This window comes from Pyricularia oryzae, chromosome 1 (assembly GCF_000002495.2).
Source record: "Pyricularia oryzae 70-15 chromosome 1, whole genome shotgun sequence".
Lineage (NCBI taxonomy): Eukaryota > Fungi > Ascomycota > Sordariomycetes > Magnaporthales > Pyriculariaceae > Pyricularia > Pyricularia oryzae.
The window spans coordinates 2,600,158-2,619,711 of NC_017844.1; the positions used below are offsets into that span (position 1 = coordinate 2,600,158).

Consider the following 19,554-nt stretch of genomic DNA (forward strand, 5'->3'; position numbering starts at 1 on the left):
ACGCCACGAAGACATTGATTGCCACGAAGGCGATATTCCGGAAACTCCACGCCAGACGAAGGAAGCTCCCTAAAAGCTCTACTCCTTTGTATGATGTCAGGGATGTCAGGTATATGATGGATACGAAGCCAAGGATGCGCATCCACACAAAGTAGTACGGACCTACGCAAGCGATAGGCTACTGTAATGCAATCGATTTTGAAGTTAAAATAGCCTTCCGTTAACGGCCAAGTTGTGCTGCAGCAGTGCATAACGACAATTCCATCTTTGGCAAAGTCTTGTCTCATGACGGCAAAGCTGAACAAAGCAGCCCATCAAAAGAAGAGAGAGATGTTTGCTAGTAAACCTTCTTGAGCCGGCCCGATCAAAAGTGGAGAACTCGAGACTACCAAGCATTGAAACGTCAGATTGAACCCGTCCATTAGCAAGTGCGACGAGCAATTGTGAGACCAATGGAAGGTGCAGTTCAAGTGTTGCACATGCTTACAATCAGGGTAATTTCCTCACACAATGGACTAGAGCTACACTAGTTGATCGGGGACCGTGTGGCTTGATCTTTACTTTTGTTTGCTATCAATTTTCCCATCAGCCTCGGGGGGTTTATCATAGTTGCTGCTTTCTTTTGGCAAACGCCATGCCATCGAATATATGAGGCCGCTCGTGTCCCTCTTCGGAAACAAAACTTCAATTCCTCATTCCAACGCTCAGGCCAAGATTCCAACATCCAAATCTCTTCTTCAACTCTGCTTCCTTGTCAATCATCCCACATCAAACATTCCCGTCAAACCCGAACGGTAAACAAGATGGCCACCCAGGAGCAGCAGATGTCCATTCAGGAGCAGAAGAACGCCCTGAAGGAGTCCATGAAGAACCACAAGAACGCCTTGAAGGGCTCCTTGAAGGAGCAGCAGGCTGCCTTGGAGAAGTCCCTCAAGGAGTCCACTGAGGCCGCCAAGGAGCAGGCCTCGGGATTCATCGCCTTCTTGCAGCGTCAGCTTGACCGCGTCGTCAGCCCCGAGACTCGCGACCAGGCCTACGAGCGCATGCAGGAGTTCGCCAAGGAGCGTCCTTTCCTCTTTGTAGGTTGCATTCTTCCACATCTGGACAAACATGCACTGCGTCCACCTCCGTGTACACTTGTCAGTCGCTAACTCTACTTGGTCGTCACTATAACAGACCTTCTTGGTTGCCCAGGCTCTCACTTGCGCTGTGCCTGTCGCTCTCTTTGCTGCCTTCACCTCTTCGGTTTTTGTCCTCTCGCTCGGAGCTGCTGTCCTGTTCTCGCTCTTCTGGCTCGGCGTGGCTGTTATGGTTCTGGTCCCAACCCTGTTCGTCACTGTCACCATCGGCGCCGTCCTGTTCTGCTGGGCTGTCGTCATTCGGTTCGCATACAACACCCTGCCCGCCGCCATGAAGAACTTCTTCGCCGGCTCGCGTGAGGTCGCCGAGGAGAAGTACACCGACTACTCGGACGCTCTCAACAGGGCCAAGAAGGCCATCAAGGACAGCGCCAACCGCAACGGCACCAACGGCACCTACACCAACGGTGCCACCAACGGTACCCACGAGGGCTAAATTCGCCCTTGAGTCGCCTATGTCGGGAGGCTTTCATGAGACCTTCAAGCACAAGGAAGGAAGCCTCGTTCACAGACTGCAACGACCACTGGATTGCGAGGATACATCTCGGCAGTTGCAAAGATGTCAGTTCCTTGAAAAATTAGTTGGTACAGCTGGTGCAATTGATAGACGGTGAAAATTAGGGTCTGAGGGTTTCATTTTCTAGCGCGGTCTCTCTGTTTACGCAAAGGATATCTCATGCAGGATTGATTGGGGAACCTCGGGACAGAAAATTTGATGCAGTATTTTTGGTCAAAGATGATCCACTACAGCGGTCACCCCACGGATGGCCTGGATAGTTGGCTCAATCGTCATTGCGGTGTTGGTACAGGTACCATTTACCATACACTCATTAATAAAATGGAAGCGATATCCTTTCAATGACAACAAAAACAAACATGTCGACTCTGTTCTCTTTGAAGTGCCAACAAGCGCCACTTATGCATGCACAGTGACGTCAAACAAATTGGTTCTCAGCTTGACATGCGTGGGGTGCCGCTGCTGCAAGTGTCATCTCGTGTGCTGTAGACTCTAGGCGAACTACCTAAGGCACTTACCGGGCTGCATAATCCTAGCGGGGTTGGTGGTTGCTTTTCGGCACTGTGACACTGGTATGGTATCGCACCACGTGTGGTAACCTACCAATCAATCAACCTCGACTCATTGCTTCTTCCAGATTGATCGTCCAACCCAGTTTATTGCACCTCGGGCTATCTATCATCTTACCCTGAAGAGAATAACCTGTTGCCTGCGTCTTAATTGTTGATCGAGAAGAACGTTTAGCGGAGTCACTGGCCAATTTCAAGTGCCCGACCTTTTATCAGCGTCCGTTAGGCAGTGGTGTCCTGTCTCATGCTGTTCTGGTGACGGCTGAGTACCTACCTACCTTGGGTACCTACAGTAGGTAGGGTCTGGTGTGCATCCGGTTCACACACGCAAAGTTGACTTGGCCTTTTAGCCAAGATTGAACCGTGTCGCTTCGATAAGGCTTCCGTGACGCGGTCCCATTCATCATGTCAAATCCTTTCGCCTTCAGGTCTGCGCAGGTCACGTTCTGGACCACTGTCGTTTATCTTGCGCTCCTCGTTCCTTTGGTTGTGATCAACGAAGGGGTGCCTCCCGTACAACCCGACGGCTCGTAAGCAAAACCTTGTTCATCGCTCACCTTTGATTTCGTCCGTAAACTCAACTCGCTCTGGGTATCCTTGGCTACTACTCTCGTACCCGTCCGAACCAAGGTCTATCGAGCTGACGCTGACGTGCCATTTGCAGCCTCTTCCTGGACCGTGGGCTGAACCTCACCGAGGCTTGGCTAGATCTAGGCCATATCACAGAGCGTTTCCACCACCAAAACAGTCGCGAAAATGATGTGGTGCGAGACTACTTGCGCCTCCGCATCGAGCAGATCATTGCTGCAAACGATGCTGAAGCCAGGACAACTGTCTTCAACGACCTCACCTCCAACGTGACATATCTCGCCTGGGGTAGCGCTGTGCCGACTCACTACCAAGGTAACAACCTCTACGTCTATATCCGTGGAAAAGACGACGACCAAGGAGAGTGGTGGCACAATGCACGGGCTGGCAAGCTGATTGGGAAGGGTGGTGTCCTGGTCAATGCCCATTTCGACTCGTAAGCGTTTGCGTTCCTCATCATATTGGATTTCCCTTTCTCTAACGACTGTCCCCAGGGTTTCGACCGCTTATGGTGCAACAGATGACGGCATGGGGACGGTAACGGTGCTGCAGATGATCAGGTACTTTACCAAGCCTGGGAACCAACCGCAGCGAGGCATCGTGGCGCTACTCAACAATGCCGAGGAGCCTGGGCTGCTTGGGGCTGCGGCGTTTGGTAAAAGCCCTTTGCTGCCCTTTATTCACACGTTCCTCAACCTCGAAGGCGCAGGGGCCGGAAGCCGATGTGTACTGTTCCGCTCCACGGATCGAGAGGTGACTAGCGCTTTTTCGAACGTGCAGTCGCCGTTTGGCTCGGTGGTAGGATCAGATGGGTTCAAAATGGGTCTGGTGCGTAGTGGCACCGACTATTCAGTCTGGCACGATATTTACGGCCAGCGCGGCCTTGATCTGGCATTCTACAGGCCCCGGGCTCTGTACCACACCAACCAGGACGATACCAAGCACACCAGTCGAGAGAGCTTATGGCAGATGATGGCAGCGTCTACCACAACCCTTATCAACCTCTCAGCAGATACAGGGTCCGACTACATTGGAGATCGCCCTGATGGTGACAGGAGCAAGGCTCCCAATGGTTCGCCAAGCGACGGTGTCTGGTTCGACCTGTTTGGGAGCACTTTCGTACTTTTTGGGCTCCGGGGAATGTTTGCCTGGTCGTTGACTGTGCTGATTGTTGGGCCTCTGACACTCTTTGGGATGATGTACCTTGTTCACAAACAGGGCAAGGGCTATGCTTTCCACACAAAACTTCGAGCGACGAGTGATAGCAGCAGCGAGGATGGCGATGATGAAGACGGGGAAGTTATTCGGCTCGGCGGCTGGAAGGGATTCTTCCGCTTTCCATTTGCGCTGATTGTCGCAGGAGCGCTGGTGACTGGAGCTGCCTTGCTACTAAGGAAGATGAACCCCTTTATCATCTACAGCAGCGAATATGCGGTGTAAGTGGAACTTTGTGCCCCCCCCCCCTTTTGTTGGACTGTGCTTGATTCTGACAGCAGTGCAGGTGGGCGATGATGATTTCCCTGTTTTACTTTGGGTTCTGGCTCATCATGCGCGGATCGAGCTACACGAGGCCGAGCGCTCTGCATCGACTATATGTGCATATCTGGCTCTTCATCCTTGGCTGGGTGGCACTTGTGTTTGCAACCGTGCTGGAAGACCGCATGCGAATTGCGTCGGGGTACATCTTTGTCTTTTGGGAATCACAGGTTTTCCTCGCCACCCTGGTTGCAGTATGTGAGCTTTTTTCTCTGCCAAGGAAGATCGACTTCGCGCGTGGAGCTGCGGAGGAGGCGGAAGTTCGTGATCATCTCGAGGCTGTTCCTCACTCGGATGCTGTCATCGCTCCGTCCCTCGAGGAGGCTACCAGCCCCCAGCGTGCTGGCCAAAGCAGTAATTCTCCGCAAGAAGATGATGAGGACGATGTGCCAGATGAAGAAACACCTCTTTTCAGGAAGGCTGGGCGTGGCAACAAGCTCGACACATCTTTCCTTCGCAGAGGCTACCGACGGTCTGTGTCTGCCATCATGGATTCCAACAACGAAGCCGAGGATGGCCCCAAGAGAAAGCAGCCGTTCGAGGGCGAGCAGGCATGGTCAGGACCAATGGTTACCTCAACGTGGATACTTCAATTCCTATTGCTTGGCCCTTTCATGGTGATCCTTGGGGGACAGGTCGGACTGTTGCTTACCTCGGCCGTCAACCAGACTGGTGTGGATGGCTCCAGCTTACTAGCGCCTTACCTCATGATCGCCGCGCTCTCTGCGATACTGCTAATGCCCCTCTCACCTTTCATTCACAGAGTGACGAAGCATGTGCCCCTGTTTCTGCTCGCAGTAGCTTTCGCGACGCTGATCTACAGCCTCGTTGCCTTTCCCTTCTCACCCCGGGCCCCTTACAAGACGTTCTTCAGACAAACTGTCGACTTGGACACGGGCGACACACAAGTCCATCTCGCCGGAGTAGAGCAGTATCTGCGCAAGATCATTGCAGATGTTCCCTCGGCCTTAGGACAGGAGATTGCTTGTGATGCCAGCTCCAGCCGTAGAGACCTTGTCGATTGCACCTACGATGCAGCACAGGTGCCGCCGATCCCTACTTATGGCAGCGGCAAAAAGAGTTTTGACCTCCCACCGGGAGTCTCGCCGGGTCCAGCATACTACGGCAAGCTGCTCACTGTCACCGTCGTCAATACTACGGCCAAGATAGCCACGCAAGGCAGTAAGACAGCAAGACTAAAGATTGACGCTGTAGACACGCGCGTGGTAGAACTTCGGTTCTCTAAGGAGGGGCCTCCGATTCGATCATTCAGGGTGGTTGGGGCAGATTCTTGGGACGATAGATTCGGTGCATTCCCTGACGACGGTGCCAGGGTACTGCGACTATGGAGGCGAGATTGGGAATCGAGCTTTGTGGTTGATATCACGTGGAAGGTTGATGGAGGCAATACAAGGGGGCTGGAAGGACGTGCTGTTGCTCTGTGGAGCGACGCTAATGACGCAGTCAACACCATGCCAGCATTTAGGGAGGTCGTGAGGTACGCCCCGGCTTGGGCAACCGTATCGAAGGCGGCCCCTGGACTCGTGGAGGGCAGCAAGGCATTCAAGGTTTGAGTATAATCTCATGTACTTGTCTGCGTGGTTCTCTGGGAGAATCTATTTGTTTGGTATTCACGTGCTCTACATCATTATTCTCGGTGTGTTGTTTTGAATTTGGTGCTATCGCATTGAGATTTAACTTCGGGATTGCATCTTTTTCGGCGTTGCTGGGGCAGCTTCGTTCAGTCATCAGTAGGTGCGCTGCGCGACTGTCCGCACTCATGTGCGCCTTCTAATCACTCCAAATAAACATTTCTGTTTTTGCCACTTTTTGACATATAAAGGAGTCTGGGTACGCCTTACCTTTTGGATGATGGCTGTCTGTTGTATCATGGTTTACAACATCCGAATCCCAAGTTTCCTCCCAGAGTCACAAAAGCACACATCATCACAGTTACACACTGGGATATACAAAAACAACACGACGAACGCTGGTTCGGATTTATACATCCAGGTAAGTTATTAATTTTCACAGAGAAGTCGAGCCCTGACAAGCGTCAACAACCATGTGATGATGCGATCCTTGATTATCTCTCTTGGGAACCACCCATTTTGTACTGACGCCATAATCATATCAGCGGAGATATCGAGCAGAATTAGAGTCGTATTTGACTACCAATAAAAGAAAACAGCCCCCCCAAAAAAAACCAGTCAAGATGCCCGCAGCCGAGGTCAGAAGGCTCACAAAGCACCTGACGACGGCGGCGCAGCGGGACGTGGCCACCGAGGCCGACAAGATGCGCCAGACGGCCAAGCACGCCGGCTGCAGCCGGCGCAACGACAAGTACACCTTTGGCTGCCGCTGCCGGGCGGAGCGCGGGCGTCTGCTCGGGGTCTGGGACGAGGCCGTCGCGAACGCGGCCGAACACCTACGGAGGCAGTGCAGGCGGCAGCTCATGAAATGGGAGCTTGCGGAGGTCAGGCTGCACAGGCGCCTCACCCGCAAGCAGAAGCGGGCCGGGCGGCAGCTCGTCTTTGCGCCCGGTGATATGGACACTGCTTTGGTTGCCGTCCGGGAGGCCAAGCTGAGGATGCTGGCTGATGATTTGGAGTTGGAGCGGGCGGCGCCGAAGGAGGATGCGTCATCGCCCGGTGCTGAGGAGGTGGGCGAGGAGGAGTAGGGATGGGAAAGGCTTTGTTTTTTTTCCTGGTTGGTCACTTGCTTTTTTACACTATTTTGCCTGTGGTTATATGTTGGGTTTGGCTTGGGCGTCTGGCAAGTTATGGGCATCAGCATTCTCGGCGTACAAGGGCATCATCATGGTTATGGGTCTTGGGTGTATCATTTGCATTGGGAATAGGGTTATGGGTATTGGGTTTATCATTTGCGTTGGGGATAGGGTTATGACAAATGAAGTATGGATTATGAATCATATTTCTCATTAGTATCATCTTTCTTCAAAGTGAAGAACCCGAAGAGCATGTGATTTGTTTACGTTAGAGCTCAGCCGCCTCGTGAATATAAAACCTTGTGACATTCTGGTAGCACATGTCTGAGGATGGTATGCACGAATGCGAATATATCTGGCGTTCCTTGCTTTTCTATGAATGCATTTACTGTAGAACAGTACCTGGATCTCACAATGACCGTCAGTAAGTGAGAGAGCAGGGATGGCATACTGTCCATTAACGAACGAAGCCTTTGCCATGGTCTAACCTAGATGCTGACTTTGCAGGACTAGGTTCTTATACGGGACCCTCATCATCTTCAGGTTGCCAATAGCGTAAGAAAAGGATGGATCTCTAATCGGGGCTGAAATCTTATATTGACACCAGAAGAAGCAAAAAGTCCCAAGGCTTGACCTTGACCCCCGCATACGCAGTATTGTCTATCCTATCGCTCTTATCAGGGTTGTTGCTCCCTTTGAGATCCTCTTTGTTTGATTCCAAGTAGTCTTCGAGGTAAAGATCAGCACGCCAAGTGACTTATCGCAGATCAAATGGTATCGCGTACTGAGGATCTTGAATAATGACACCCGCGCAGGTTGCTGGGTTTAGTGCGGCGACTGAATTCTGGACCATGGTGGTGCTACTGTACGGAAACGCAATGTCGTACTGTAGGACAATTCGTTGGGTGGAGGATACATTTTGTACTTGTGTAGAGTTGTGTAGCCCTATTTATTGTGCAAACGTGTTGTTCTCATATCAGGATGCAATTTTAGACTCTCTTTACCGAGATAATTGATTGACCATGGGTGCCAGGAAAATTGAGGGGTAGCATCGGGGCAAAGCCACCGACCGGCCCTCACCATGAAATGGGCTGTTGGCGGGAACACTTGAATCCTTCGGTCAAGTTTTCTGCAGTCCAGTGCAGCGTAGTAAGGTACCTACCTTACCTTGCTTACCTACCTAACTAACTGCACGTGAGAGCGCGTTGCGGCTCATAAAAAAGCAACCAAGACTTGACGCATGCCACGTCGATCAACAACGTCGATCAACAACGTCGGATTGCTACGCCGCCCATTCCCTTCCAGCCAACATCAACATCACACGAGACATGAAATGTTTACCAAATGACAGAGTCGTGCCCGCAAGGGAAAGGAATTCCTAAATAGCGGGCGCCTTTTCTACCACCTACAGCGGCTGCGACCCAAGATTCCATAAAGCTACCGGCAATCATGATTTGTGTACCAGTGGTGCTACTGGCATGGAGAAAAAGATTGGTCGGATCCAGCAGAGTACGACTCTAGACGCAGAGAAGTTTTCTCGCAACTTTGTCCCCGTGGGGCCGGTGATGGAGATGGTACGACATGAAGGCAGCATCGCGTGTCGCGTTGCTATAACCACGTATTCAGGTACTCGCCAAATAATGCCGCGAAACAAAATGTGGAAAGCAAAAGTTTAACTGGCAAACATTTATGGGATGATCCTGTCACCAAATGCTATGGATCCCGCTGTCATCAAAGCTGGGCAGTGCCAACTGCTTCCTCACTGACTCGCTATGAAGAACTGGTACGAACTACGAAGTTAGGTCCCAAAAACTCGTACGTATGCGGTAATGCTTCACGCGGCACGTACCAAGTTTATCTGTCGGTGGTGGATCTCTTTGGCAATGGGAAGGGGGAATTGTTCCAAGAAGAACAAAAAAAAAAAAGGCAAGATACCAACCTCTAGTTCTAGTACTTGATGAGCTGATTGATTAATACTACGTAATTATTTGGACTCGAACTCTCATCTCAACCACGGTAGACTCGATATCTTTCTCAAACACAACCTCAAAATGCCATCGTAACCCCGACCAATAAGGTACAGACTTCTTTCTCTTTCTCGATTGCCGAAAATCTGCGACTGACGAGATAACTTCCTGATCCGGAAGGCGAGCCCAAATGGCCCTTTTCAGGGTTTCTTGGCGCTTGATTGGCCTTTGATTTCCCATTTTGGAGACTTTCGCCCGTGTTTTCACCATCCTGGACGAGCTGAGCACATAAGGCTTGGCCTGCCCCAGAGGCCCCCCCGGGCGTTTGGCCTAATTAGGCCCCATTAACCGGGGATAGCAGCAGCATATGCATCGGGCAAATTCCACGCGATTGCATGACGTCGGCGGTGGTTCGTTATTATGAGTCTTTTTTTTTTTTTTTTTTTTTCTAATCTTTTGCTAGAACCAGAACCTGTTGGCTTTTTGCGGTTGGTAACAACGCTAATGCTGTTTGGTATATTCTCTATGAGAAAAATGAGAATGTGCCAAGATGAGCATCAAGAGACACAGAAAAGACAGAAAAAAACATGTAATTACACGGTACGTGGCTCAAACCCGTAAACCTCCGCTCGCCTTAGAAGGCAGTGAGCTCATTTTTATCTCCTCTTTTGCTGACATGCCGGAGAGTTGCTCTCTGCCGATAGTTTTGCCAGGGGCTCGGGCTTTTCATCACTCATTGGAGCCCACCGATTACCGCGCTAACGAGGGCCTGCGATGTTCGGAGAGATGTTTGTGCAATTTACCCCCCGACTCCCCCAGCAATTGTGTCGGCCCAGCAAAACATGATCAATCCTAGAAGATAAGTTCAAACTAGGTCACCGGTGTGGCCCCGAAACAAGAAGATCTTTGTCTCTATCGCTCGGCAGCCTCCCCACGTGGGTTCTGGCCAGGCGTAGCCTGGTACGCCCAAGATTGACATTGGATGACGAGTTTTGCGTCTGATGATGGGCTGAAGACTTCAGCCAACCATGTTACTACTGTATTTCAGCCAGGCCCCGCCTGTAGGTACAGCGTGGTATACATATCCTCGCTAAATACCTTATGGATGATGGATGCCTACCAGGGTGTCGACTTGCGGAGTGCTTGTGGTTCAATATGTGGACCCGGGTCCTCCGGATTTGCCTCGCGCTGGCTTGGTAATCTTGGGAACCCTCACTTGGGTCCTGCTAGCCACCAGCGCACAATGCACACACAGATCAGGGAACCCATAGCTGAGCTTGCTGTGGTAGGTTTGACTTTGGGTACCTGCCTTGAGCTCGCCTACCCCTGAGCGGTATCCACCCACCCACAAAGTCCAGAACACCACCCTACTGCACGAACCCTTACGCAGTACATACTAGTCTAGTCTAGTGTGGGACAATCCAGCGCAGGCGCTGAATACGCCCTGTGTCCATGAATTCTCATTCGAACAGGCGGGCGGGCGGGCATCTTACAGCTGGAGACAGACCCGCCTAGTATTGTCACTGGCTTGCGCGAGTCGGGAAACTCGGATCAGTGCTTTGTTTCCCATTACAAGCAAGATTTACCCATCATTCCCATGTGGAGACGGCGTTTACCAACCAACCAACCACCCACCCACATCACGGGGACATGCGCTCGAGAGCTGGGCTGCGCATGGCAAGGTGAGCGAGCCCCTAGCAGGGGGAACACAGTTGCCGCCGCGCTCCTCACTTTCTGTACTGTAGTCTAAAGTTAATAACCCTATTACCCTGGGATGGCGCTCCTCCACAAAGTGATCGTCCTCTCCCTTGTGGTCCTACTTCACAAGCCCATCGACATGTCCGATCTATAACACTGTTTGAGGAAAGGATATTCTTCTTACCCATTCAGTCCTCGCGGCTGTCAACAACAGCCGTCTGTCTGCAGAAAAAAGGCCGCCCATTGTCATTGACTTGACAAGGCGAGGATCGCCCCTTTTCAGCAGCCCAGACTTGCTGTCATACATTCGTTACTATCACACACTCGTTACTGCGTGTGTCTGTAGGGCAGAGCACGCACTCCTATTTGACACGCCCTACAATCACTCGACAGGCTAGGGATCAGGACCCGGGCCTCTATTCGACCATATCACTCCTGTTTCTCAAGGTGGCGCCGACCGGTGTGAGGGAATAATTATAAAACGCCATCATGAGGTTCATCATCGTCGCCTTCATGGCAGCACTGGCCACGCCTTTGGCTCTGGCGCAGAACACATCGAGTTCTGCTCTGGCTCACCAGATCCCCGACTGCGCTGTATGTAGCTCATATCATACCTGGAGCCATATTCTTCCCCGCGAGGGTATTGGGCACCTCTAATACTGAATACTTCTGGCAGAAATTTTGTTTGGCGAGCTTTGCAGACCGGTCAACATGTCCCATGGACGACCTAGCCTGCTTATGCCCAAACACGGCACTGAAGGAGGACATTACCAAGTGCGTAACGGCTCAATGTAGCATCAAGGAAGCACTGTGTGAGTCAAAGATACACAGCATATATCTACGATCATCAAAGACGATAACAACCAAAGACCTTTCGGGTGGCTAATGCCTTGCCTACGTGGCGTTCCAGTTACGAAGAACGTCACATCCGTCGCCTGCGAGGAAGAGATCAGGGATAAGCGTCTTGAACTCAACATCACAGCTATTATCCTTGGATCAATGGCGGCATTGTTCGTAATACTTCGAATGTTCTCCAAGGTCTTTGTCGTTGGTGGCAGCGCTGGCTTGGACGACTGGTTTATCGTAGCGACGATTCTACTTGGCGTTGCCGACACGGTGCTTATCGTCGAAGGACTGACCGCCTACGGTCTGGGTCGAGACATATGGACCTTGACCAGCGAGCAAATCACACAGTTTGGGCTGCACATGTACGTGATACAGATCATGTATATTGCACGGCTGTCCCTGCTGAAGATGTCGCTGCTGTTCTTCTACCTGCGAATCTTTCCCAACCCGCGCATACGGCAGCTTCTCTGGGGCACTGTGGCTTTTAACACGGGCTACTTTGTGGCCTTTAGCGTTACTGCCGCTTGCCTCTGTCGCCCCATCCACTTTTTCTGGGAGAGGTGGGATGGTGAGCATCTCGACGGGATCTGCATGGACGCGAACGCGATAGGGTGGGCCAATGCAGCGGTCAGCATCGCCCTCGACCTTTGGATGCTGGCTCTGCCGTTGTCGCAGTTGGGATACTTGAAGCTGCACTGGAAGAAAAAGGTCGGCGTGATCATCATGTTCGCTGTTGGCACATTGTGAGACTCTTCCTATTACTTGACTCTGCAATTTTTTTATACTTTTTTTTTACGTCTTTTATCCACTCTTCAAAGACTAAAGACTAACATATCAAACACAGCGTCACCGTCATGAGCGTTCTGCGACTCCAGTCTCTCGTTTCGTTCGCAAACTCCGATAACCCGACCTGGGATAACTGGGACGTCGTCAGGTGGTCGACCATCGAGGTTAACGTCGGCGTCATCTGCGCTTGCCTACCGCCCCTGAGGGTCCTGCTCATCCGCGCGTTCCCCCAACTGAGCGGCTCGACAAGCAACTATCCGTCGCAGATGAACCAAAACTACGGAGCGGGCAAGGGCTCCAAGGGCGCCATTGCACTCAACTCGAAGGTGCAGCTGACCAACGGACGGTCCAGGACCTTGGGCGTAGAGTCGACGGTCGAGCGAGGATCCACGGTTATTGACGACGCGGAAGGAGCGGCAGGAAAGGGCGGGATCCAGTGCCAGGTCACGTACAGCGTGTCGTACAGAGAGCGGGAGCGCGACGAGGAGAGCCTGGTTGGCACGATGCACCGCGACGACTTTGACGACATTCCGAGGAGGGGGAGCCCCGGGGGTGCGACCACCCCATCGACGATGCGGCGCAGCCCGAGCGTGGCTGCTGTGGAGCGGACCGGACGTGTCGACAGCCCAGGGCCGTCGAGGAGCCTCAGCCGGTCGCGGTCTCACCATAGGAACTTTAGCAGGCCCAACGTTGCACCACTCCCCACCAGGAGCAGGAGCCACTGCCGCTCGGACAGCGTATCAGTGTTGGACTCTAGGGAGAGGCTGGATCCAGACGCAGTGGGACCGCTGAGCCCGAGGTATCCTTTGCCATAGATCTATCCACTTGACTTTTTTTTTCTTTTTCTTTTTTTTTTTTTTTTTTTTTTTTTTTTTTTTGCTTTCGTATCCGGACGGAATACCACTACCGCATGATGATTCCCTTATGAGAAATGTCACTAGAACGAGTCATGAAAACATCAAGTAAACTAGAACTAGCTATCTACCTTACGTATTATCTACCTTACGTATTATCTACCTTACGTATTATCTACCTTACGTATTATCTACCTTACGTATTATCTACCTTACGTATTATCTACCTTACGTATTATCTACCTTCCGTATTGCTCGTCCTTATTATGCGACTTGTTGTACGTGATGACGACGTCGAAAACCCTTCTTTTTTTTCTTTTTTTTTTGCTCACGTACAAACTTATTCCAAGAGGCTATTAGGCATAATGTTGATAAATCAGCGTCGCCATGTGGAAGCCTGATCAAATTCCCGAATAGCATGTAAACGACTCGCAATTACACTAATTCCAGCGCACAAACACATGGCATTTTAACGTGTTTATGCGGCTCACGTCCCCGCATGCCAAGGGATAACGCATAAACACTTTAAAATTGATGGCCAAGTCACATTACCGTACATACCTACCTACCTACGAAATACACAGTAACAATTGACTAACTCTAGAACTAGACTAGAGCTGACTGTGTACATACATAGCCCCCTCCAGAGAGGGGTCCTCCTGAGTGATGGATATCTTTCTCCTCAAATTCAAGCGAGCGACCTTGGCTTGGCATCACAGTGACAGCCTCAGCGTGCGTTCTCGCCGCCTTGCAGGCTGGGTGATCCTGGGGATTTGAGAACTGCCACTATTTGGTTGCATTATTGGAAGGGTAGGAGGTTTGTTTAAATTTCGCCTAGTCTTTCGTATTTTTGGGGCTCTTTTAGCCCGGGCTGAACATCTCCATCATCTTGCCCTGGGATCGTTCCCACCAGACTATTCTCATTTGGCGAGAAACCGGTCAGGAAACGAAACACATCCCCAGAATGGTAAGCCATTCATGCTTTTTTTTTTCTTTCTTTATGGTGGATGTCGAGTCACGCCACTTTGGGAGGAAAACTACCCGCCTCCCGGACGTTGGGACCCAAAATCGCCAATCTCCAGCCCCGAGAGTAACCCCAAGGTATCGAGTCTCGAAAGGTTTGCGAAACACACCATGGTGCGCTTGTCCACACTTCTTGGCGAGGCTGAGGTTACAACGCTGCTGGCTGTCATAAATTGTCGACCAAAAAGGGACCCGAATTTATCTGCAGCGGGTAACCCTTTAGTGGCATTCTTCAGTGGCAGGACCGACGTTGTCTGGACCCCTTCATTTCATCGTTTTTTTTTTCTTTTTTCTTTTTTCCCCCCTCCGGCATGAAGTTTTGTTTGCTCCTCACGCAAGGTGATGGCTTGTTTTTACACCCAGCTTGCGCAAGAAATAAAAGGATAAACAAAACTCCGGGAGATTACTCGCACTCGGCTATAAACGTCGTTGGCTCTTTTGGGACTCGGTGGGTATTTCTCTAAAAGAGCTTTCAGTGAGAATGGGTGCGGTATTAAAAGCAAACTCATCTCCAAGGTTTGAAGTTCCGTCCAAGGTACGTGTGACTTTGTTTACTGTAGTAATAATAAACAGTGGTAGAACGATCTCTGCTGGTTGCTTGTAAATAAGTATCCGGCAGCAAGTGCCCTTTTCTCTGCCGGAAAACTCGAGAAGCAATTATCTATAGTTCAAGAATGATTCGAACTTTTTGTTCGGCTGACCAATGTTGGATAGTTCAGATGCAGGGTGTACAACACGTTGGACTATAGATAATATACCGGCAGGCATATGATGTTCAAAATGAAAATAAATAGACCACCTAAATATATATAATGCTTTCCATGGGCAACAAAGTACTCAATACTGTGCACACAAATAGAAGTCTTGGATTAAACATATGGGGTATATAAAGTATACGGTGGACTTTTTTGTTCCGGTTCACAGTTCAAATTGTAATCATACATCTTTCCAATAGTATAAACTCTGCAACTTTTTCAACTGGGTATGTTTTACTAGTGCATCTGGCTTTTAGTTCTTTGGCTTCCTAGCCTCAAAACATCCACCTGACAAAGCATGTAGATATTTTCCAGAAACGTCACATAGATAATTTCAACTATTGTTAGCAGCCATGCGATCCGGACTTGTTTTCTCCTCAGCTGCCATCGCTAGCATGGCCGCTCCGGTGCTGGCAGGAGGCCAAGGAACAAACGACCCCAAGGTTGCTGGATGTCTAGCTCGACAGGTTGTAACTGATATCCATGGCAAGCAACACAGGGGAGGCTGGAAGCGCATTTGGAACAAAAGCACACAGTTCGAGCACGAGGGAACCACAGTCACCGTTACAGTGGACGGTGAATGCAACCTAGAGGCTGTAGCTCCTGAGATCTCGAATGTGGGTTATGATGTTGCAGCTCTGCGCCTCCCCTGAGAATAGGAGAAGCAGCTCTGTCAAGGCCGAGGTAACGATATCTAAATCGATGCACAACACGCACCACTGCTTGATGTGTTGAAAAAATTGTTTTGTGTTAGCTTGGTCTGCGTAGGACCCAGGTTGCACAGAAGAAAAAGCGGCTAGGCATTCAACAATATTGCTTTGTATATATACATATATGCAAATGTCAAAATGCGTCCCTATCTGTAAATATGTTCTCTTATCTTGACTAGTTAGGGCGGGCTAATGTACTGAACGCAAACAAGTCACGGATATCACGCTGTGGGCTCAGCTCAGGCTGGCTTAGGTGTTGGCTCGGATCTGCTCCAGTTCGGCTCCGGTACACTCGCCGCGAGAGAAATTTCAGAGTCCAATTTCCTGTGGCAAAGGAAGGGGTTCAGTCGACAACGGTAGGGCACATGATTTTGCGCGCCGCACCTTTATGTCGGATCTATCCTTGAAATAGAAAGAAGCCGCGTGGTATCTAGTCTTGACTTACTGTTACCTACCTGGGCTTTCTCGCGAAGCCACTAAACCACACCGTTCGGGGATCAGCGGTTTCGCATACTGCTTTTGGTCCAAAGCATACGCTACGGCATCACGAGATTGGAGATGGGGTTGAGACTTTGGGAGGACGACCTGGCCTAACGGGGCCACGGTCAACGGGCTCTATTAATTCTTCTTCTCATCTTGCGCCTCCGCGGGGGCGGCTGCAGACCGGCCGCCAGTAGCATCATTCAACGCTGAAGCAACAGCGTCGCTCCTGCTCGTGAGTATCTTGTCCACGATGCCCAGCTCTACAGCCTCGTCCGCGGTGAGGTACTTGTCCCGTTCCATCATCTCGTCCACCTCCTGCGCGGCGAACCTCTCCCTCCCGGCGGCGGTGTTGAGGTGCCGGCGCATGATGTCGTTGATCTGGCTCCTTATCCTCGTGATCTGCTTGGCGTAGATGATGATGTCTGAGGCCTGGCCCTGCGTCGAGCCGAGCGGCTGGTGCACCATGATTTGGCTGTGCGGCAGGGCGTACCGCTGGCCGGCCGCACCGCCGAGCAGCAGGATGGCGCCCATCGAGGCGGCCATGCCGACGCACACCGTGTGTACCGGCGATGATATGTAGTTCATGGTGTCGTAGATGGCCAGGCCCGACGAGACCTGGCCGCCGGGGCTGTTGATGTACAGCGTGATGGGCTTGTGCGGGCTGTCCTGCTCGAGCCAGAGCAGCTGGGCGGTGACTGACGCCTGGGTCCAGTCGTCTATCGGGCCGTTGAGGCAAACGATGCGCTCTTGGAGCAGCTTGGAGAATATGTCGGCTGTGGGAGGCGCGGGCCAAAGATGTCAGTATTGCGCGAGGGGTAGGTTACGATTTGGGTTGAATGCTGATTATGGGACATTACGGACAGGTTCGCCAGCCACCGGCCTATATAAAGCATTGTTAGTATTGCAATAGATACTGTATGCGCGTACAAGTATGTATGGGTAGCTTCCTTACCGTCACCTCGGTCACGAGAGGCATCGGGACGCCCGCTTGAGGCGGGCGGGAGTGAGAGAATGACCGGGCATTGCTCAGGTTTAAGGATGCCCGTTGGCAAGCGGCTACTCTTGATACCGATGGCGCACCCCTGGTGAGGGTATGCCTAAATATGCGAGGGATGTTCATTTTCGCATGAACAAACGGCCAATTGAAGATCCGGAGGCGACATGTAAAGATGAAAGAAGTTACATACAGCTGCGGAAACGCGACATCGTCGGAGCTCCCATTCTGAGACGGGTGCGGAAAACTGGGCCGGCCCCACAACAGCTCCCACCATTCGCCAGCGCAAAGTTCAGCTCCGACTCTGCGAGGAAAAAACGTCCTAACATCGTACCATCGAAGCCAATGCCCAAACCCCTATATAAAGTTACCGTTCTACTCACTACGTTGATCTCAACATCGCGCTCTCATCATTAAATGGGGTTATCTTGGCCACAAGCACCCCAATGACCAAGAAATGAGGCTCCGCAGCTGGGCGTGGAACACGAGCCGCAGTGTTAGAAACTACTCCAAGAAAATCGCGCCCCGAAATGTCGAGGCTGAGCGCAGCGATGCCCCTGGTGTGTTGGCCGAGAAGGACAGGCACCCAGAGGACAGGCAGGAACTAGATAATGTTTTTCTCAACCTGGCCCGCATGCGCATCCAGCCGCAGGTAGACTCCGCTGCAAAAAGGGTGCACACCTCGGCCGGTGACTTGCCCTTGTCGCCACTCATGAACCCAGCGTATCTGGCCGCCAAGAGAAAATATCAAAATGTCGAACCCAAGGCCAAAGTCGATTACTCAAAACACGGGAAAATGGAAAAGCAACTCGCTAGAAACCCATATGGTGCGTTAGGGCAACCCTTGGACAACTAACGACAATGGAAGGACTGGGCTAGACTGACAAAAACTCCATCATGCTAGCTTGGGCTTTGGCCGGACCTGTTCGTGATGAATGCATCACCAGATACATGCTTCCGCGCTTCTTCCTCCAAGATTTCGCCTTCATTAAACACCCCCAGACGAAGCGACCGTGGATGGTGCCAGTATCTCTGATGTCTGAGAGTGACAAAGATGCAGAGGCTCACGGCGACTTTGAGGAAGCTGCAAGATTTAAGGCAGCCAGTGACGGCAGTCATGCTTTGAAGTTGGATTCATCTACGGAAGGCTCATCTCGGCTCAATACTGAGTGCGACACTGATCAGCCTGATGATGCCTTCACGTCATCACCTTCTCGTGATCATCGTGAAGGTGGCGGCCACAATCTGGCAGCAGCCAGAAAAGGCAAACCTCGAGGGCTGCCCCGCCCAGCCTCACCAACCGCGCATGCGCTTTGCCGGTATGATGTCTTAAGAATGATTTCTCCGTCCGGTGACCGACCTTCCGCCAGAGGCAACCAGTCATGGCAATCCAAGCGTTTCAGGGGGAGGATGGCTTCCATGGCCAAGATCGAAGACCCGAACAACGTGGTATTCCGCGCCGACATGGACACGTATGTGCTGAGCCTGATGCGCGCGCGAACAATGGAGCAGCTGATGCACTATGCCCGCATCTGCGACGCCCCAGTCAGGCCAAAGAAGTACCTGTTGCGGTGCGAGGGACACTGGGACCAGGTCCAGACGCACACCACCCACCGCGGATGTGTGCTCTGGATGGGCGATTGTGGCAAGAAAAAGGTCAAGAGACCTGGGGAGTTTGAAACAGTGAGGCTCCAAGGCGTCAAGATCGGCGGGGTCTTACCCGTGCATGACCTGACCGTCCTGCTGGGGCCGGAGAACGTCAAGAAGCTGCGTATAGGTTCCAGAATTTTCAGTGAGGGATCCACGTTCTTGCTTGGGGGACTACCTTCTACTCGATTGCAAATGAAGCTGTGGAAACTCCAGGGTTACCTGGCTTCACACGGAAAAAACGCCTTGATACGGAGCATGCCTGTATACCGGGCCTTATTTTCCAAATGACGAGGAATGAGAGCTGTGCGTGCTAATATGTTGGTGTCAAATCTGTAAGAATATAACACATTTACGATTTTGACAGTGTTGTAAACATGTACAAATAGGTAGACCCGTAACCCATGTTTCTGTACAAAAGCATAAAAACAATACTCATTTTCGGTCACCATGAGAAGCCAATCAAGCCACCTCCCTGTGGGAAGTTGGCCCTAAGTGTACTATAAGTAATTATACCTGTGGTGTGTGCGGGGGCAGCCTCCACGCTTTGGTACGGAGTACTCCGTAGTTAAAAGCTTGCTTGCTCTGAGTCTCGCTAGGCATGTGCGTTCTTCGTCTGTCCAATCGTAAAAATTGCAACCGCACCTCAGCCGGTAAGCCTCGCAACGAGTTTAACCGCCTCACTTTCAGCCTTGTCCTCTCACACAGCTAATG

General features: G+C 51.4%; 8 protein-coding genes across 8 annotated transcripts; 6 read left to right on the top strand and 2 right to left on the bottom strand.

Annotated features, from left to right (window-relative positions):
• The first annotated feature begins 402 nt into the window (after positions 1 to 402).
• MGG_06751 (uncharacterized protein) lies at positions 403 to 2,027 on the top strand. Its single transcript, XM_003709417.1, has 2 exons — positions 403 to 1,079; positions 1,177 to 2,027. The coding sequence occupies exons 1-2, from the start codon at positions 804 to 806 to the stop codon at positions 1,573 to 1,575; spliced, it is 675 nt and encodes a 224-aa protein (XP_003709465.1). The 5' UTR covers positions 403 to 803; the 3' UTR covers positions 1,576 to 2,027.
• A 603-nt stretch (positions 2,028 to 2,630) lies between these two features.
• On the top strand, positions 2,631 to 5,923 carry MGG_06752 (peptidase family M28 family protein; the record flags this gene model as incomplete). Its single annotated transcript, XM_003709418.1, has 4 exons — positions 2,631 to 2,755; positions 2,890 to 3,249; positions 3,308 to 4,249; positions 4,315 to 5,923. The coding sequence occupies 4 exons, from the start codon at positions 2,631 to 2,633 to the stop codon at positions 5,921 to 5,923; spliced, it is 3,036 nt and encodes a 1,011-aa protein (XP_003709466.1).
• A 228-nt stretch (positions 5,924 to 6,151) lies between these two features.
• MGG_06753 (uncharacterized protein) lies at positions 6,152 to 7,320 on the top strand. Its single transcript, XM_003709419.1, has 2 exons — positions 6,152 to 6,362; positions 6,487 to 7,320. The coding sequence occupies exons 1-2, from the start codon at positions 6,219 to 6,221 to the stop codon at positions 7,027 to 7,029; spliced, it is 687 nt and encodes a 228-aa protein (XP_003709467.1). The 5' UTR covers positions 6,152 to 6,218; the 3' UTR covers positions 7,030 to 7,320.
• A 171-nt stretch (positions 7,321 to 7,491) lies between these two features.
• On the top strand, positions 7,492 to 8,879 carry MGG_16162 (uncharacterized protein; the record flags this gene model as incomplete). The annotated part of the gene is made up of 4 exons (XM_003709420.1): positions 7,492 to 7,501; positions 8,111 to 8,231; positions 8,489 to 8,651; positions 8,856 to 8,879. 4 exons carry the CDS (start codon positions 7,492 to 7,494, stop codon positions 8,877 to 8,879), a joined length of 318 nt encoding a protein of 105 aa, XP_003709468.1.
• A 536-nt stretch (positions 8,880 to 9,415) lies between these two features.
• MGG_06755 (uncharacterized protein) lies at positions 9,416 to 13,217 on the top strand. Its single transcript, XM_003709421.1, has 6 exons — positions 9,416 to 9,454; positions 9,508 to 9,644; positions 9,749 to 11,336; positions 11,419 to 11,554; positions 11,653 to 12,331; positions 12,433 to 13,217. Exons 3-6 carry the CDS (start codon positions 11,232 to 11,234, stop codon positions 13,187 to 13,189), a joined length of 1,677 nt encoding a protein of 558 aa, XP_003709469.1. The 5' UTR covers positions 9,416 to 9,454; positions 9,508 to 9,644; positions 9,749 to 11,231; the 3' UTR covers positions 13,190 to 13,217.
• A 351-nt stretch (positions 13,218 to 13,568) lies between these two features.
• MGG_16163 (uncharacterized protein) lies at positions 13,569 to 14,364 on the bottom strand (the record flags this gene model as incomplete). Its single annotated transcript, XM_003709422.1, has 4 exons — positions 13,569 to 13,581; positions 13,790 to 13,797; positions 13,862 to 14,014; positions 14,362 to 14,364. The coding sequence occupies 4 exons, from the start codon at positions 14,362 to 14,364 to the stop codon at positions 13,569 to 13,571; spliced, it is 177 nt and encodes a 58-aa protein (XP_003709470.1).
• Positions 14,365 to 16,289: 1,925 nt separating this feature from the next.
• MGG_06757 (ATP-dependent Clp protease) lies at positions 16,290 to 17,427 on the bottom strand. The gene is made up of 3 exons (XM_003709423.1): positions 17,152 to 17,427; positions 17,061 to 17,079; positions 16,290 to 16,972 (listed from the first exon to the last, which is right to left on the bottom strand). Exons 1-3 carry the CDS (start codon positions 17,317 to 17,319, stop codon positions 16,335 to 16,337), a joined length of 825 nt encoding a protein of 274 aa, XP_003709471.1. The 5' UTR covers positions 17,320 to 17,427; the 3' UTR covers positions 16,290 to 16,334.
• Positions 17,428 to 17,513: 86 nt separating this feature from the next.
• On the top strand, positions 17,514 to 19,372 carry MGG_06758 (uncharacterized protein). Its single transcript, XM_003709424.1, has 2 exons — positions 17,514 to 18,020; positions 18,098 to 19,372. Exons 1-2 carry the CDS (start codon positions 17,651 to 17,653, stop codon positions 19,129 to 19,131), a joined length of 1,404 nt encoding a protein of 467 aa, XP_003709472.1. The 5' UTR covers positions 17,514 to 17,650; the 3' UTR covers positions 19,132 to 19,372.
• Positions 19,373 to 19,554: the final 182 nt, after the last annotated feature.